This window comes from Argopecten irradians, chromosome 7 (genome assembly GCF_041381155.1).
Source record: "Argopecten irradians isolate NY chromosome 7, Ai_NY, whole genome shotgun sequence".
NCBI lineage: Eukaryota > Metazoa > Mollusca > Bivalvia > Pectinida > Pectinidae > Argopecten > Argopecten irradians.
Window position 1 is genome coordinate 40,225,325 of NC_091140.1, and position 20,766 is coordinate 40,246,090.

General features: G+C 35.3%; 1 protein-coding gene across 1 annotated transcript in view; it reads right to left on the minus strand.

Annotated features, from left to right (window-relative positions):
• Positions 1-2,260: 2,260 nt before the first annotated feature.
• LOC138327220 (uncharacterized) overlaps positions 2,261-20,766 on the minus strand; it is a 38,948-nt gene continuing 20,442 nt past the window's right edge. Inside the window, exons 7-15 of the mRNA XM_069273200.1 lie at positions 19,886-20,053; positions 19,110-19,234; positions 14,975-15,114; positions 14,528-14,595; positions 12,944-13,067; positions 12,390-12,671; positions 11,981-12,154; positions 4,365-4,456; positions 2,261-2,746 (exon numbers count right to left, since the gene is read on the minus strand). Of these exons, the coding sequence (XP_069129301.1) occupies positions 2,735-2,746; positions 4,365-4,456; positions 11,981-12,154; positions 12,390-12,671; positions 12,944-13,067; positions 14,528-14,595; positions 14,975-15,114; positions 19,110-19,234; positions 19,886-20,053 (1,185 nt within the window). The 3' untranslated portion in view covers positions 2,261-2,734. The remainder of the gene's footprint in view (positions 2,747-4,364; positions 4,457-11,980; positions 12,155-12,389; positions 12,672-12,943; positions 13,068-14,527; positions 14,596-14,974; positions 15,115-19,109; positions 19,235-19,885; positions 20,054-20,766) is intronic.

The window sequence follows — 20,766 nt, forward strand, 5'->3', positions numbered from 1 at the left end:
GGGGGGTAGGTAACATAGGTTATCTACTATAACATTCTGGAGGGGGTAGGTAACATAGGTTATCTACTATAACATTCTGGAGGGGGTAGGTAACATAGGTTATCTACTATAACATTCTGGAGGGGGTAGGTAACATAGGTTATCTACTATAACATTCTGGAGGGGGTAGGTAACATAGGTTATCTACTATAACATTCTGGAGGGGGTAGGTAACATAGGTTATCTACTATAACATTCTGGAGGGGGTAGGTAACATATTAGGTTATCTACTATTAACATTCTGGAGGGGGTAGGTAACATAGGTTATCTACTATAACATTCTGGAGGGGGGTAGGTAACATAGGTTATCTACTATAACATTCTGGAGGGGGTAGGTAACATAGGTTATCTACTATAACATTCTGGAGGGGGTAGGTAACATAGGTTATCTACTATAACATTCTGGAGGGGGTAGGTAACATAGGTTATCTACTATAACATTCTGGAGGGGGTAGGTAACATAGGTTATCTACTATAACATTCTGGAGGGGGTAGGTAACATAGGTTATATACTATAACATTCTGGAGGGGGTAGGTAACATAGGTTATCTACTATAACATTCTGGAGGGGTAGGTAACATAGGTTATCTACTATAACATTCTGGAGGGGGTAGGTAACATAGGTTATCTACTATAACATTCTGGAGGGGGTAGGTAACATAGGTTATCTACTATAACATTCTGGAGGGGGTAGGTAACATAGGTTATCTACTATAACATTCTGGAGGGGGTAGGTAACATAGGTTATCTACTATAACATTCTGGAGGGGGTAGGTAACATAGGTTATCTACTATAACATTCTGGAGGGGGTAGGTAACATAGGTTATCTACTATAACATTCTGGAGGGGGTAGGTAACATAGGTTATCTACTATAACATTCTGGAGGGGGTAGGTAACATAGGTTATCTACTATAACATTCTGGAGGGGGTAGGTAACATAGGTTATCTACTATAACATTCTGGAGGGGGTAGGTAACATAGGTTATCTACTATAACATTCTGGAGGGGGTAGGTAACATAGGTTATCTACTATAACATTCTGGAGGGGGTAGGTAACATAGGTTATCTACTATAACATTCTGGAGGGGGTAGGTAACATAGGTTATCTACTATAACATTCTGGAGGGGGTAGGTAACATAGGTTATCTACTATAACATTCTGGAGGGGGTAGGGTAACATAGGGGTTATATCTACTATAACATTCTGGAGGGGGTAGGTAACATATAGGTTATCTACTATAACATTCTGGAGGGGTAGGTAACATAGGTTATCTACTACTATAACATTCTGGAGGGGGTAGGTAACATAGGTTATCTACTATAACATTCTGGAGGGGGTAGGTAACATAGGTTATCTACTATAACATTCTGGAGGGGGGTAGGTAACATAGGTTATCTACTATAACATTCTGGAGGGGGTAGGTAACATAGGTTATCTACTATAACATTCTGGAGGGGGTAGGTAACATAGGTTATCTACTATAACATTCTGGAGGGGGTAGGTAACATAGGTTATCTACTATAACATTCTGGAGGGGGTAGGTAACATAGGTTATCTATATAACATTCTGGAGGGGGTAGGTAACATAAGTTATCTATTATAACATTCCGGAGGGGGTAGGTAGGTTATCTACTAGGTTAACATTCTGGAGGTGGGTAGGTACATTAGGTTGTCTACTACTAACATTCTGGATGGGGGTAGGTAGGGGATAGGTAATGTATCTACTATAAAACATTCTGGAGGGGGTAGGTAACATAGGTTATCTACTATAAATTCCTGGTGAGGTATGGTAAACTTAGGTAATTCTACTATAACTAATCTGGAGGGGGTAGGTATACATTAGGTTGTCTAACTATAACAATTCGGAGGAGCCGTCACCATAACATCAGGTTACCTATACTATAACATTCATGAGAGGGGGTTAGTGTAACATAGGTTGTCTACTATAAAACAATTCTGGAAGGTGGGTAGGTAACATAGGTAATGTCTACTATACATCATTCTTGAGATGGGTAGGGTAAACATAGGTTATCTACATATAACATTCTGGAAGGAGTTATTAGGGTAACATAGGTTATAACTAAAACATATAAATGTATTGATTAGTTCCCTACACAGTCAATACTGTATAATGCAGAGAATGAACATTTGTAGTAAATGCTATTTCTATACAGATGATCCGGAACTACAAACTAATCCTGTAAGGGGTAGGTGCCGGAAGGAGTCGATGACGTACCATATATTTATCAGACGTTTGCAACTCCCGAGAAAGCGTTCTCATTACACCTACTGCAGCGGTCGACAGCATGATAGCGGAAAACAGTGATCCATCAACGAGATGACCAACAAGCAGCGATCTTAGATTTTTATATTTGAAGATTGTTACTGCTCAGAAAGCACTGAAGGGATCTGTCTCCATTTACATTGTAGGTTGATTTGTCCCTGATTGTGTATATTGCATTTCGGATATGATCGCATATATGGTGGCTTACAGGCAGCCATCTTGGATTTTGACAATGGGTGTTTAATACGGCTAGTTCTTAGTACTGAAAATATATAGGTATGTAGTAGTGTCGAAAGATAGCTATCTCAGATTTTGTATATTGAATATTGTATATTGAATTGAATATCATTTCCGTTATTGTTAAAAACATGTACGAGTGAATTTTCCTTTGATGTTTGTTTGTATAGGTTATCCCTGGTCCTGAAATGCAACATAGATGTGCGTGAAAAGGAAAATTTCAGACATACTTCTAAGTTACATACAAATATGCATCTTTATTTTATTCAGAGATACATTTATATTATTAAATTCAGTAATACATCTATATCAAATTCAGAGATACATCTATATCAAATTCAGAGATACATCTATATCAAATTCAGAGATACATCTATATCAAATTCAGAGATACATCTATATCAAATTCAGACATACATCTAGATTCTTTATCAAATTCAGATATACATCTACATCAAATTCAGAGATACATCTATATCAAATTCAGAAATTCAGAGATGCATCTATATTAAATTAGGAAATAAATCTATATCAAATTCAGACATACATCTATATCAAAATACAGAGATACATCTATATCAAATTCAGAGATACATCTAGATTCTATATCCAATTCAGAGATACATCTATATATATTAGATAAGGAAATAAATCTAATATAAAATATATAAAATTCAGAGATATATCTATATTAAATTCAGAGATACATCTTTATCAAATTCAGAGATACATATTTATCAAATTCAGAGATACATCTTTATCAAAGTCAGAGATACATCTTTATCAAAATCAGTGATATTTCCACATTTACATTATACATCAAGTTCCTACGTTACAAATCTCTTAAACATGCTCCATCGCCGACGGAACATAAATGATATTCATCATTTGAACAATAATTGGTGTTTAATCGTATATATATATGCCTAAATAACACAAAAAACATAAAATAATTTATTTCGCCTTTGGTGCATGCGCAATCATTACTTTATTCCATATAAGATATAGTGCCACGGATTTTTTTCGGGATGCAATTTATTATTTTTCATATTTTTATGAAGTAAAATAAGAATCTCAAACTTTTCAATGGTGGTAATGGTGTAAAGTAAGTAACTTTTGAAACTTAAGTAAAATACTAAATCGTCTGCTCCTGTTTTAGATTGAGAAAAAATACCATTTGTCAGCGGTGGAGCATCTTTAATGGAGAAGTAACGAAGAATAAAGCAGAGATAAGATTCATGTTTCATTTGTCTAATAAAAATCATCAATGGTGGGATCTTTTGTTCGATCATGGCGACAGTGTACAAACAGCATTCAGATTTATACACGTTTTATAATACATGTATTTATACTTTGTGGTGAACACGTTTGTACAATTGTATCACACACTGATATCGGTGTATACAGGTTGTTACCATGGTAAATATCCAAAAGTGCTCGCTATATCCTAGATAAAATTGGATGTGATTAGACGCATATCTACTACGACTTAGGTCTGAATGAAATGTTTTCATAGCTGACATAGGCCTAGCATTTATAATTACATGTATGTATATATAAATTTTGTGAGATACGTATCCTGTCAATACATTTCAAACTATCATGTTAGTATTAGCTTTTCCTTTGAGCTACTAAGGTCATCGCTTTTAGAGAAGACAACTTCCGGTTCCGGTTTGTCATTGACCTCTTTTGGTCTCCTTAGAAACGGTATACTGATAACATAGTTCATCTTCATACGACTGTGAATCACGGCGCACGTAGCAACCAGTGTGGCGACGTTAGAGACAGACAGAATACTAACCAGAAGGATATATCCTATTCTCTGATTCCTCATACTTTTCCTGCTAGCATTTTTCCATGCAGTACAATCATCGTCTGTTTCTGGTACATCGCCTAATGAAAGTAAGATAAATCTTCGTTAAAAACATTGTTAAATCACAAAGATATCACTTATAAGACATCTGAAGTAATCTCCATCTTTTACTGAGTTTATATTCTGTTGGTTCTAAAATACAAATATAAGGAACACTATTCAAATGTATTTTTCGTTTTGAAATTGTATCGCTGAGTCGAGAGCACATTAAAATTTGGCTATACATCAGAAACAAGTTCTAATATAAGTTAGTTTAGTTGGTTTTACTGTGATATGCCAGGAAAAAAACCTAGAGAGAGAGTGGAGAGAGAGAGAGCGATGGAAAGGGAGAGATAGAGAGATAGCAATAGAGAGGGTAGAGGGAGGAAGGGTGAGTGAAAGAGCTGTTTTACAACCAGTATGCTCCTCAAAGTGATAATATCACCTTCTATTATGGTATTATTTTAAAATATATCATTTCGATAAAGACGACAGATATTCTAAAACCACTTTTCATTCATAACTTTCAACTTATCAATGTTCATATCATCCATCAGATATAGAAAGACGAAGTTAAAATCTATTAGACTAAATGTCTTTGGTATATTACTGAGTGTGCATGAAGATTAATTCGTTTCCTCGAGTACTTAGGTTCGTATTTCCAAAAAGTAATAAAGTGTGGAACATATGAGTTAAGCTGTCGAAATAGAATGATTCTTTGGTCAATATATGAATTACAATTAAAAAAGAAATGCTGTGGATCTTCAACTAGGGAACCGAAATAACAGTTTTGGTCTTTTACAATATTAGCTCTGAATAAATGACTACGTTAAGAACTTAAACAATTTCTTAGTTTCGTATGTATTATATTTAGATTACGGTCTCCAAAATTAAAGAAATCGGGTACTACAGGTAAGTCTTGGTTCCGGATAGCATGTTTAAAACTAGAGAAAGACTCATAATGCCTGGTGTCTATAGGCAACTGGTTCCATAAACGAATGGAAGATACCAGTCTATTATTAGGAATTGAATAATTTTCTGCATGACGAAGAAGGTGTCGGGTGTTTTCAGCAACTATAAGCAGGAGGAGTGTTTGTAGATAGTTTGGGTTAGTCTATGATGTATTTATAAAAATAATTTCAGTTTTCTACGAGACTGTCTGTTAAACTCATTACCAGTTTTACAAGACCGTCTGTTAGACAAGGACTCCCAGCCAGTTTTAAAAGACCGTCTGTTAGACAAGGACTCCCAGTCAGTTTAACAAGACCGTCTGTTAGACAAGGCCTCCCAGCCAGTTTTATAAGACCGTCTGTTAGACAAGGACTCCCTGCCAGTTTTACAAGACCGTATCTGTTAGGCAAGGCCTCCAAGCCAGGTTTTTAAGACCGTCTGTTAGACAAGGACTCCCAGCTAGTTTAACAAGTCCGTCTGTTAGACAAGGCCTCCCAGCCAGTTTAACAAGACCGTCTGTTAGACAAGGCCTCCCAGCCAGTTTTACAAAACCGTCTGTTAGACAAGGACTTCCAGCCAGTTTTATAAGACTGTCTGTTAGACATGGACTCCCAGCCAGTTTTACGAGACCGTCTGTTAGACAAGGACACCCGGCCAGTTTTACAAGACCGTGTGTTAGACATGGACTCCCAGCTAGTTTTATAAGACCGTCTGTTAGACATGGACTCCCGGCCAGTTTTACAAGACCCTCTGTTAGACATGGAATCCCAGCCAGTTTTACAAGACCGTCTGTTAGACAAGGACTCCCAGTCAGTTTTACGAGACCGTCTGTTAGACAATGGCTCCCGGCCAATTTTACAAGACAGTTTTACAAGACCGTCTGTTAGACAAGGACTCCCAGCCAGTTTTTACAAGACCGTATGTTAGGACAAGGACTCCCAGCCAGTTTTACAAGTCGTCTGTTAGAAAAGGGCTCCCAGCCAGTTTTACAAGACCGTCTGTTAGACAAGGACTCCCCAGCCAGTTTTACAAGACCGTCTGTTAGACAAGGACTCCCAGCCAGTTTTACAAGACCGTCAGTTAGACAAGGGCTCCCAGCCAGTTTTACAAGACCGTCTGTTAGACAAGGACTCCCAGCCAGTTTTACAAGACCGTCTGTTAGATAAGGACTCCCAGCCAGTTTTACAAGACCGTCTGTTAGACAAGGACTACCCAGCCAGTTTTACAAGACCGTCTGTTAGACAAGGGCTCCCTAAGCCAGTTTTACAGTATATAGGAGTGGTAAACCCCGTAACAACACGACCTGCTTGTATTTTTTCTTCTAGAATTTCTGCATCAGCGACCTACACCCACAACTCGACCCAATATTTCCCAACCTATAGGAGGAAGAATAAATAACGTTTGCTTAATGTAATGTATGTCTAGAGAGAATGAATTTTAATTTCCGAAGAAGAGAGAACTCCTAAGTTGCTTTTGTAAGAGCCACCCCAGAATAAACATAAACTCCAAGATGTCGATGACAATCAATTAAAGCCAATATTTTACATTTATTAAAACAATATCAACAAACATGGTTTAAGTTCAAAATTCTATATTTGGATTTCCTGCGTTTTTACTGGATTAAACTTCACTTACCATTTCTCGGCCCAAGACGGGATATTCGAGAGATCATTATTTATTTTCTGTTCTATTACTTGTGGGGATTTATCAGTGCAGAGTACAGAAGTGTCATCAGTGAAAAGCTTAATAGACAGACTGTCTTTATAAAAAAAAAATAATAAAAGGGGACCTAGTACAGACCCCTGAGGCACCGCTGCCTTCGTAATTTTAATACCAGATTTAGCGTTCCCCAGACATACATGTTCTATTCCTAGCATAATTAGTTAACCATATCAATAATTTCCCGGTATACCATAGCCAATTAATTTTATTTCTAATCCCCTGTGCCACACTCTGTCGAACGCCCTAAACGATTGGTTGTCTATTTACCAAATTTTATAAAATATATATATTTGAAAGGTCTTATTTGTCACCCTTTTTAAATACATTGTGTTGGAAAGGAACTCAGTGTCCAATGAGGACAGAGAGATAATTGATAGAGGTTAGGCTACTGCAGTTTTTTTTAGCATAATGTGACTAAATGAATCGTGTGTCCTACTGTTTTCCTATTTTTTTTTAATGATTTTAAGAATGTCAGTAATGTCATTTACAGTAACTGGTACATCAGATATTAAAGTCAATTCTGGAGGATTCAGCAATAGGAACGTCTGCGTCGCCCCCCCCCCCCCCCCCTTCCCTCCAGTCATCAATACAGTCTGCGGATAAGTTTCCAAATATTCCTAAGATTTGATTTACTATAGTTATCGAATAGACCATTAATATCTGCATAAAACTTTTTTTCTTTTGATTGTTTACCTTATTGCGTTGTTTTCTAAAATAATTAAGATTTAGCGATTAGATTTAGTGATTAGATTTATATTTTTGAAGCAGTCTATCTCGTTTCCTAATTTCTCGTCTCATGTCCGATTCAAACCATGGTTTATCTTCTGGCCTAATTGTTGCAATTTTGGAAAGAATATATGTGTCTGCTATACCTAAATATGTATCTGAAAAAGCTTGGCCCATGTCATCTACATTAGGTGTTGAAGAAAAAAGTTCGGTCCAGTCAGTCGTCTCTAGTTTATTGTTAAAAAGATCGAAATTTGCATCATTATATCATCAGCTTTTACGTTTATAACTTTTAGTAATCGTTGTCTCTACAGTCAATGATACAGTATCACTGTGTCCGCGAAGGTGCAAGTGTGACTACACGTGTCAGACAGAAAAATGACGTCAATAAGTGTGTCGCACGTGCGCCCTATTCTAGTCGGACTGTCAGTTACATTGTGAGGTGAAAGTGATATTTTATGTTTTATGAAAGGATGATTTCTGTCTGTTGCACGAAGGTATATATTGATATTGCCTACAATGAGTGTATATAAAGTTTCGTTAAATGCTGATTCAAGGGAGAACCGGAAGGAATTTCACAAAGCGTGGATACAATTCGGAGGTCTGTAGACTGTACAGAGAAGGTATGTTTTATTTGGAAATTGGATCTCAGTCAACACAACTTCACCAATATGGAATTTTAAGTCGGCTCTACGACGAGTGCACAGGACATTTGAAGTATATACAATAATTCCCCCACCCGGAGTCCCGCGGTCTTTACGGAACATATTGTACCTATGCATCATGCATATGTCGTCGTCTGCTATCGATATATCGAGGTGAGTCTCAGTAACACATACTATATCAGAATCTAATGCTATATTCTCTAGATATGCTAACTTATTTCTTAGACTGCGAATGCTAAGATAATAAAGATATCATTAAAGTGTGGGAGGGGCCCGGATTTGGATGAACATCATTACAGGTGATCGACAATAACTGCATAATTAAGAAGAAACATGGATTGTCGATTAAAGATGCTCCACCGCTGATAAAATGGTGTTTTTTCACTATCGAAAACAGGAGCAGACAATTTATTATTTTTCTTCAATTACAAAAGATACTTACTTTATACCATTATCACCATTGAAAAGTTTGAGCTTCTTATTTTACTTTTAAGTTTAGAATATAAAAAATAATTAATTGCATCCCGTAAAAATTCTGTGGCACTATATCCTATATGGAATGAAGTACTGATTGCGCATGCACCAAAGGCAAAATGAATTATTCTACGTTATTTTTTGTGTTAATGAGACATATAAATATTACACGATTAAACACCAATTATTGTTCGAATGATGAATATGGTCTGTCGGCGGTGGGGCATCTTTAAGTATTAATTTGGTAGAATAGTACTTCAAGCACGAACATATTCCACTTAATAATCCAAGAAGATTCATATGTAAAAAAAAAACTGACTACGTGTCAAAACGTAATGTGTACACAAGTAAAAACAACCGATCGCCGCTCGATTTGTATTATATGCGTATTCAAAGTCACTGTCGTCTGATTACAAACTATACACTTTGAAATAAATCACAATGAAAACATCAGTAAAAGGTAAACCTTCTAATGCAATTGGTAAATGAATCTTAAACTTACATTTTGTCCTATATCTTAACTTAAACACAATTTTATATGACACTACCGCTTCGGAATTTTCCGCCTGGCAACGGAGAATGATGTTGAGATAAATTTGTAGCCGCAGTCACGTATTTTTGAATAAAATGAAAGTAGAAGTGTTCTACGCTATGTATATAGTTTTTTAATGCACGCAATTCAGCAAGGCTATGATTCTAATTTGAAAATGGTTTCTAGCAGTACAGTAAGTCAATGCACACAATAAGCAAAAAGTACGAAACACATGACATCAATAAGAGATCAATCGTCTGATGGGTCAGGGGAGATAACTCTTTCGTCGTTGGAAACCCTTTATATATATGTTATATTCTACCTGTCATTTATACTGCATTGGTAACAACCATATATTACTATTTGGTAACAGTTTATTATAAACAAACCCGAACAAAACAATGGATTAATTAACTGCTGTGTTCTTAGATAAGAACATACGTGACATTGGCTCGGGTATGAGTACAACGTACATAATGTACCTGCTTAATCGTATTGGAATTTCAAACGTATCCATTTAAAACGCTTAACAATGTCGTAGAATTTATTATTATTTATATGTTTCACAAATGGCATCAATGTAATGTTCATGTACAGAACAATACATTTATGCCATATTGTGCTTCGTGGGTATGTATTAAAGTTATATTAGCCCGAGATACTCTGGCCCTGACACCAGACTTAGACATTATGACAGATATGTACATCTATCTGTCATCTAATGTCTAAGTCTGGTGTCAGGGCCAGAGTATCTCGGGCTACAGTTATATGTGCCGTAACTGGGCGTATGCCTTTATAAACGTTAATTACAAAGCAGAAATTATGTGCCGTAAAATTGTTGTTGTTATGCCTTATGTATGTTTAGATGGAAACATTCCTGCAGAAATCACTTCACAATTACTAACAACACGGTAAAAATGTGAAGTGAAATTGTAGACCACAATTCGGCTTCATGGTCTGACCGTAGGTACTCATTTCGCTTCATTATAGATGCACATATATTATTTTTGGCACTACTGCTAAAAATCAGTTTTTTGCTCTCATTTGTATTTGTAAAATTAAAACCATTGAATTGAAAGTACTATGATTTTCAAAATGTTAGTAACTTTTGGTGATGATGAATAACATATTAAAAGCCTATCTTGATTCGTGAGTATGAAAAATACGGGACATATAACTTTTTAAAACAGAATTAGCCTCACTGAATTGTCCCTTTAAGTTGTTGTACGATTTATACGTGTCCAACAGTGACTTTTTTTTCACTTTCGCTTTGAAAATATTATCACACTAAACACTAAGATAGAGTACATATCGCTGATTTTAGGTTATTGTCAAATGGGGGACACAAACATAAATCTTTATTTAGGTTCTACTTGTCTGATAACCATTGGATGAATTGATAGATAACTGGCAGCCATGTTGACAATGATGATAGCTAACACAAAAAGCTGAGTGTTTGGTCCGAGCTTATATAAGAAATCCAAGACGTTGTTATATTTAAATGAGGGTCACAAAATCTGGTGAAACATAAAATGGCCGATGTCAGAAAAAAACCAGCTTCACTCACGACTTTTTGTACTTAGTATTTAGTTATTGTGTGTACCTACCGACAATGATGTTATTCGGCGCGTTTTGTAACTAACTATTACTAAGTATTAAATACAAATTCGTGAAAGGAAGCCGACGGCCATAATAAAAACCCGAGACGCCCTAAAGGTTTCCTCATGCCTTAGCGTAATTAAATTGCTATTTTCTTATGCTTTAAACAAAGATAAACTTAATTTTGTACGGAAATACGATCCAGGTTACATGATTGAATACAAAAAAGGAGACTTTATTCTCATTTTCACATACAATTGCGGGACATATTAAAATTCTAAGCTTTCACTCTTCACATCTTTGATAGATTTCGATAAACAAATGAAATAATATCGAGTTTTTAAGCGATTTAGCACGTACTTCTCTCATTTTTTTTTGTACGATTTTTTTCGGAAGTAGATACCAAACAACCGGGGCCGGATCCCGTTACCATACAGTGGGTCCTGGGCCTGATATGGCGGTCTCGGGCTGATAAAGGGTTCGATATCAAAATTGTCATATAATAACCTCTAAAGACGGCATGAGAGCATTATTACACCTGTCGGTAGAGAAAACTATGGCATGTACGATGTTTTACACATTACATTGTAAATTATCTAGTTAGTGGAGTAGTATTTAAATGTACGTCCCAAACTTGTTCTCTAGAACTGATATCAGTAGAGATTAGTACTTGTCGGCTCTAATGCTTCAATATAACTTTAGTTTGTCTTGAAATGTGTGAATGCATGAAGAAATATGCCAATAATGCGGCCGAATACTTTCATTATGGAATCATATCTATTTCAATAACGGGATTTATTTTAACTGGATCAATCCGAAATACCTTCACAAGTTCTCACCAATTTGCATCTAACCTAAATATAAAAACATTTCAAATATTATCCCTGGTAATTTACCTAACCGTTTTAGTAGACTAGTGTTTTCCTTAATCTCTGTATCCGGCCTATACCCTCCACAGGTAGGAAATCCCCTAGGTAACGGCGGCATGTCGGTGACTTCCCCGGCCTGTAGCACCAGGCTCATCCCAAACACCTGATGGACCTCGATATGGCAGTGCATGAACCAATAACCTAAACGAATAGACAGATCATCAACCAGGATTTAACATGGCTGATGTTATATTCATCAAAGTCAAATTCTGTATTTACATATTACAGAGTTTGTGACTTCATGTGTTCGCGAGTGTAACACTGTATAGGAAAAGTATCTGTATGTAAATAATAACAAAATCACGATAAACGGCATTATAAAGACAGCAGATGAAAAACTTCACACAGCGGCAAGTGAAGCAATTGACAAGGTTACCTGGATTGTCTGCTACCATGCGCAGGACCACATATCCCTGTCTGGGTACGATCACCGTGTCCTTCCGCGTGGGACTCACGAGATCTACATCCGGTACATTACCAAATTTCCAAGAAGGATTCCTCCAGGTGGCGTTATTGCATCTAGGCGTATCACATTGGATGTCTTTAGTAGAATTTGATATCCTTCCGCGTTTATCATATTCCGGGTACACCATTTTTATGAGATGTGGGCGATGGCCATGGATATGGATAGGGTGTGCCATACCATATGGACTATCGTCTGTAAGACAAAGGTAAGTTAGCATAATGATTCAACGACAAAAAAGCTTTGATGAATTGATACATAGAAAAAGAAAGCAAAACTCGATTAAAAAGTAATGCTTAAGCGAAAATGACCCTGCGACTCGGTAGTTGTTAAAATATTCAACAAATATGTATTATGTAAACTGTTTGTATACAAACACTAACAAAAGCGCAATGCTACAATGAAATGCTTTCTACAGTAAATAGCAGTAAGATCCGCATACCATTATCTAGGTAGGATAAACTCACTTGTATTTAGTAGAACTAGCTGCACCGTATTGCCAATGCCCAGTTTAACCACGTGAGTACACGTACAGTACTCGTCGCATCGCTGTACACACTCTGTGAATGTCTCGGACAAGTCTGGATACAGCTGTGGACAATAATGAACTACAAGTAATACTTGCTGATGAAGACGTTATCGATATTTATGTTATTTTCACCTGTCAGTCCAATCGTTGATGATTCTTGACTATACTGAATTGTTGATTCTTGACTACTAAAGTAAATTGATGATTCTTGATTATACTGAATTGATGATCTCTTGATTATGCTGAATTGTTGATTCTTGATTTATGCTGAATTGTTGATTCTTGATACTGAATTGTTGATTCTTGACTATACTAAATTGATGATTTTCTTGACTATACTGAATTGTTGATTCTTGACTATACTGAATTGTTGATTCTTGACTATACTAAATTGATGATTCTTGACTATACTGAATTGTATCTTGACTATTACTGAATTGTTGATTCTTGACTATAACTGAATTGATGATTCTTGATTTATACTGAATTGTTGATTTTTTATACTGAATTGTTGATTTCTTGACTATACTGAATTGATTGACTATACTATACTGAATTGTTGATTCTTGACTATACTGAATTGTTGATTCTTGACTATACTGAATTGTTGATTCTTGACTATACTGAATTGAATTCTTGACTATACTGAATTGTTGATTCTTGACTATGAAATGAAATTGATCCTTGACTATATACTAAACTTGAATGATCCTTGACTATACTGAATTGTTGATTCTTGACTATACTGAATTGATGATCCTTGATTCTATACTGAATTGTGTTGATTCTTGACTATACATTGTTGATATCTTGACTATACTAAATTGAGTGATCCTTGACTATACTGAATTGTTGTGATTCTTGACTATAACTGAATTGTTGATTCTTGACTATACTGGAAGAATTGATGATCCTTGACTATACTGAATTGTTGCTTCTTGACTTTACTGAATTGCGAAGCGAACTCTTGTGATAGAGGTGTTCCGTAACGTTGATTTCTATGTAAATCATCCAATATCTGTAGAGTTTGGAAAACTTTCTCACAAAATTGACCGGTGAACAGGAAGGTCAACACAAGATCCAGAATCGCGCAAGACAGTATAACTAAAGTCACACTCTCGCTGTGATTACAAAAATCACACTCTCGCGTGCTGATTACAAACAAGTAACGCTTGGAAAATACAAAATGAAAACATTAGTGAATAGATAAACCTTCCAATTTAATCTTACCTGAATCTAAATGAATTACATTTTTGTCCTGAATCTTAACTTAAAAGCCGTTTTTTACGTGAGCAGTTGCTTCGGAATTTTTCCTCACTGGCAACGGAGAATGACGTTGAGATATAATTTGTAGCCGCTGTTAATTCTTGACTAAACTGACTTGCATTCAAAACTCAGCTTTTACTGGCATTTAATAGTAAAACTTAAAGATGTAATTCAGATTTCAAATTGATATGCTGGACACCAAATCAAAACAGTCCGTGTAGTGTGGTCGGATGACTGGACAGACGTAAGGACCCACCTGGAGTGGTACCGACGGCAACACGTTGACCTTGTTGTTGACCGCAGCACTAACTGGATTCCTGGTCCCTGTTATCAAAAGTTAAAGTATTTACTTGAATTGTTGCGCTCACGCTATACAGTTTGTTAGTGATATATGTTATGGGGCTAACATACTGACTCGTTATTGACGAATTGCCAGCTGTCAATCAAACCGCACGTAACTTTGAATTTTGTAATGTGTTTGCTACAATGTTTGCGCCGACATTGGATATGTACACGTGCATTTGTACGAGACGTGGCTATATTAATACACTTGGCGATCGGTCAATCGTTGCCATAGTGACGTAATTATTGATAATGATAATGTCCATGTTAATGTTGTCGTGTTTTAAACAGGGAACGGTTTAATACCATATTACATCTAAATTATCTTTATAAAACTCCAAAACAATTGAGTATTACACACATGCGAAACCAAAGTTGAGAAAGATTTCCTGGAAGGTTTCCGTGGAGCTGACATTAGCTACCGGGTAAGTGTCTTGTTCCTCACGGCTAGCCTTCAGTTCCGCCACGGACGTGCACACAATATAACTATCAGGGCGGTAACTAAAACAGAGAAAGGGTGACATTCAGTGATGTTCCGAGAGTTGTTCCGAGAGATGTTATATGAATATTACACAACGAGTGGTTGTTGAATGTGGAATATACATATGTATTTCACACGAGAGTGAGTAATGTTTATAGGGGCATGAACCGAAATAAGATCTGTGTACTAAGATATGATTTTCAAATGTTTACTGATAGTTTCATTACAATGATTGGTTATCTAAAAAAACGTCAGGAAAATGTGGGGAATACCAACTCCAACTATTTTAAAGATAGACCGTCATATTCTAGTTTTGGAACACAAAACGAAAGCTGGTCAAAAACGAGAGACAATGATGAACAACAGTATTAGCTTCCCAATTCATTTTTGAAGAATGATAATTTAAATGCTTTCACATTCAATTTAAAAGATAATCAACTTCATGATATTCATGAAAGGGCCACAAGGTTACCTTTCTGAAACAAAAATTAAAAGTATCTTAAAACAATTACAACATAATAACATTGATAACGATGGCCAAAGATGAGGTTACAACACAAAACAAATTCAAATCTATAGATAATCTATATTCACAGTTAAGATTCATGTCTCTATTTTGCCGTCTGGCGCAGTAATAGTCAACTGACGCGTGGTAATTAGGACGACTTCGGGAAACATAATACGACCTGCGTGATGAAAATTAACATTTTGAATATTTCAATAAAGTTGTTTAGAAGGTGTAATGGACCTTTTCCTAATGCTTACAAGTTTTCCGTCTAATATACAATGTACGAACATTATTTTGAATTAATTAGATTGTTTTATGAGCTTAATTTCAAGCAACGCCTTCACTGAGGTAGGATGTTAGAATTATGCGTACTGCTCCACTGCATGATAAAAGGCGACTTAATTTGGAATATTAATTTCGCGGTTATTGAGATGAAAATATTTCAATTTTTCAATCATTTCAAATCTTAAGGGTAATGTTTAGCATTTGATTTGTATTTATCACGATCTGCTTTAGATTATTACATCATAGGGTCACATTTGCTAGGTCACGTAAATAAATTAGGTCACATTCAATAAATATTATTGTCTGTCAATTAAGTATCTTCTGGATCTTCCATGATTAACGCAAGTGTTTAAGTTATTTAAGTTTGTTGTAGGAGAAAATATTAAGCAAAACCTAAATTGCAAGGATGATGATATGCGTCATTGCATACTCGAAAAAGGCGACTAAATCTGGAATCTGAATTCTAGTGGCTACCTACACTCTGTAGATCAAAATATTTTGGATTTCTGTGTCAAATATCATATCTCAAGAAAACTTTCCTGTCACTACAAACCCGTTAATAATAAAAAGATAATACTATCTTATAGTGAATAATAGATGTTAAATACATTATATTGTTTGATAAAGCCACGAGATAAAGATTCCATATTTAGTCGCCTTTTACGGTCATGCAATGGAATAGCAGACACAAAATGCTTGCAATGCAGGTGTTGGCATATGAACTATGCAAATTACAATTTCTTAAATTTCTAAATAGAAATATGAAATAGTTCAGGTTAAAGGGACTCTTTAGTTTGAAACTACATGTAGTGTGACAAGACCGTCTTTCTGTTTAATCTTCTGCTATCAGCATAGGAAAATATGTTTATTCTAGTAAATAAAATATTCAAATGGGGCAAAAAAGTAAGCACACGGACTCCCCATTTTTCTGGCAGATTTAGAAAGAACAACCCTTTCCCTATTGATATACAAAATATTAACAAAAATTTAATACCAGAAATTTTTCTATAAAGGGTTAAATTTGGCAAAAACGGCTGAAAATGGTGCATTTTGTAGGTCAAAATTAAGGGCTAGGGGTAGCTTAAGTTGTTATTCTGAGAAAAATATGAGTCTTTTTAAACACAAGCGGTATGTTTTTAAAGAAGACCGCTGGGAAGCAAATTCTACAAACATCCATACATATCAAACACATCATTGAGAAATTATGGCTTTAATCTCTTGTAAATATGGTCAAAACGGCAAAATTCATATAAAATTCAATATTTTGTCAACTAGGTAAGTTGAGTGATAATAGCTCAAAAATGAGCACACGGACATATTTTTTTCTTCGATTTTCTTTAATGGTACGAGCTCCTTTTTCAAAAATCTATATGAGAAAAAAAAGTTTAATACAAGAAAATTTTTAATGCTCAGAGGAGCACATCCTTAATTACATGTTTGAATCTTCATTATCTTTTCATGTTGCGTTTAAAATATTAGAACAGAGACTTATTGATACTCCAAAACAAAACATAATATCCAATGTAACCACGTCCCATAAATGATTTTTATACCAACACCTTATAGATAGTCATTTTGACAATTTTATTTATGAAAACTGATCGAAAATAGATACAAACAAATGTTAACTGAGTTTAGGATATCTGCTCATTAATTTAATATAGAAATAGGGAGGCATCAAAATGTGATAAGAAGAAACAGAATTTGTACCAAATGTAATTGGAGGGATATAGAAGATGAGTTTCACTTTATTTTGATTTGTCCATTTTATATTGATCTCAGGTGCCGATTAATCAAACACTATTATTACAGGAACCATCGATATTTAAACTGATACAATTGCTTAGTACAGTAAATGTTAGAAAGTTATCAAATTTAGAGAAATATTTGTATCCAGATTTTAAGAGACGATGATCAAAAATATATTTCAAGTTGATATTACGTTTCACTCTTTTGTATAGAGAATTTGGTATTTGATGTCATTCTCCATTGTCTAAACTACATTGTATATATATCTACAGTTGTACTTAATTAAATGTAATGTAAACATGTTTTGTACCTATAAGTCTAAGGACTTTTGGTAAATAAAAGATTTATTGATTGATTATATTTGAAGACTGCAATATGAGCCCTGGATCACAGGTGCACATAAAATCGAATTTTGTTTGAGCGGTTTATTGAGCGGTTTCGTGTAACTAGGTAGAGAGTCACGTGAATAAAAATGATGTTTCACTGAAAGATGGCGACAGATGCTGTTACCTCAGGAATATATCAGCGCTCAATCCTAGGGCTTATAACTATCTCTGTTACTGTGTAATCTTCTAATCGAATTCATAATAGATTTGGAGAACATTCTGCCAAAAGATTATTAGATGAAGATTCTTTACGGACAGAGGGTCATTAACTTACAAATCAACATTTCCTTTACTTTTTTTTTCACATTATTTCACATATTGATTGCCAAACATTCACAACTTATAAAAATAATGACGGTAAGATTTGTTATTTAATCATTTTTAATTTTTTCTAAGCGGGAAAATACAACTGCATAGCTATAGTGTACAATATACATATGCAGTGTACAAATGCCGCTTATTGCAAGTGATCTTAGTCGGAAGATGTTAATTTGAGTGAACATATTCAAGTAATCCTATAGGATAACCACTATTTAGCAAGTACACAATTCTTTGGTCAACCATTGCCCGTAAAACTTCCGAGTATCATTTCGTCTTTCATTAGGTCACCTGGTCCTAAGGACCAATACAATGTGACCTTATGTCATAACGTGGAGTCCGGCGTCCTCCGTCCGTCCGTCCGTCACAACCCTTTTAAGGTTAAAGAGGCGTGGCGCCTAATTTCAAAGTCATAAACTCAACCATAATGTATCGGTATTCGACTATTCTATGTACACCAAAGGAACACGTAAACTGTTATCCGTTGTCACAGACAGTGCCTTCAGTTTTGCTTCGACAATGTCCAGGGTTGGATATTAGGACAGTAATAGATGTAACTCCTATAATATTGAGAGTGCCCTATGTGATGTGGTAAGCCTAAGAAAGAATTTTTTGTTACGAGATAGACATTTTATTTATTAGTGTTTGATCTATTTTGTCTGACTTCATTGGCGTTAATCATTCTGCCACAAAATAAACAAATAAACAAAATTTAGCTGGAAAAAATGTTTAGATTCGTTTGTATATCATTGCTCCTGTGCATACTCACATGAAAGGACAGTTGAGGACCTTACACGGGTTGTTTCTGTCACAGACAGACCTCTGTGATGTTGGCAAAGCCAGTTCTGTGTCCTGGTACCAAAGAATGGCTAGTCCGGAATGTGGAGACGATGTCTGGTGAATGGAAATATATGATTGGTCTAATACGATTAGGACATGCAACACAGATTCACATAAAACAGTTTTAAATTCTTGATTTTATATAATTGCGCAGAAACTAAAGTACTTTTATCAATATACCGCGGGATATTTAGTAAAATAACGTTTATTATATTAAAAATGCCACACCGCTGACGAATGATATTTTCTTCACAAACAGGAGCAGACAAATTATTTTTCTTCAGTTACAAAAGTTACTTACTTTACATTACCACCATTGAAAAAATGAGCTTATTTTACTTCAAGATGAAAATATTAAAAATAATTAATTGCGCTCCGAAATAACACCATGACACTTTTTGTGTTTATCAGACACATATATACATGATTAAACATCAGTAATTGTTCCAACGATGGGTAGGATTTATGCACTATCGGTGGTTTTAACATCATCAGATCAGTTTTGTCATCAGGAAACATTTATTGTTATCGCATTCTCTCAAAACGTCCTGAAGGGATATTTTTGCATTTGTTCCACTGAAAAGTAGGAAAAAGCATGGATACTTCTTTCAAATAAGTTACATAGATTATTCTATGGTCTCATGTATTCTTTTGTTATCCGCTGTGGTTGTACAGTTTCAACAATACAATATGTTTTTTTCTTACCTTCCCTTGTAACGGAGTGTCCAGAGTTTCTAAGCGTATCCAATAAGATCCCGGCACTTGATCAGCTCGGACAGTGACGTCATAGCGCTCACCACTGTGTACCACGACGGATTCCACTTCAAATCCTGTGACGTCATTTCCGTCTGTAGCTATAACTGTCATTTTGTGCTGTTAAAAACATGGATACATTTAAAAAGTGTATATACATACATGTATATTGTCTCGATCCAAATATCAAGATGCTTAGAAATGAACAGTGCACTATTTCCAAAACAACAATCCAATTTTGAATATATTTTCTTATCAATTTTTTATTCTTTTGTATTTTCTCGTATTTCTTGTTTTTATTTATTTTATTGTATTTACATTTATTTGTATTGAATTGTTCAGGAAGTGATGATAAGCTCTTTATGTTAAGGTACGTATCGTTAGAATTTATTACATACAATTTTCACCAACAAACTATCGGGTAATATTGGAAACGCGAGTCGCATCACGTGACCAACATCGGCGATATCCGTACAGATCGGATAAGATCGGAATATTCCGAGCTATATTCAACGTGTAAAGATAATTATTTAATATCTTAACGTGTCGTGACTTTACAAAAGTCATTAATTATGGAAAGCTTAAATATATAGAACACATTGAAATTATCGTGCTGCTAACTGACTACAAAATTTTGGTTAAGGACAAAATGAAAGTAAGACATTTGGTCGCAAGATGCCTTTTAAAATACAAATGCTTAGGTGATAAAGAGTTGTCTATCTTCTTATAGGAATGGCATCTTAGCTTTTCAAAAATAATACACAGCGTAACATATCACTACCCTGGGTACATTTTCACCTGTATAACCAATACACAGCGTAACTTATCACTAC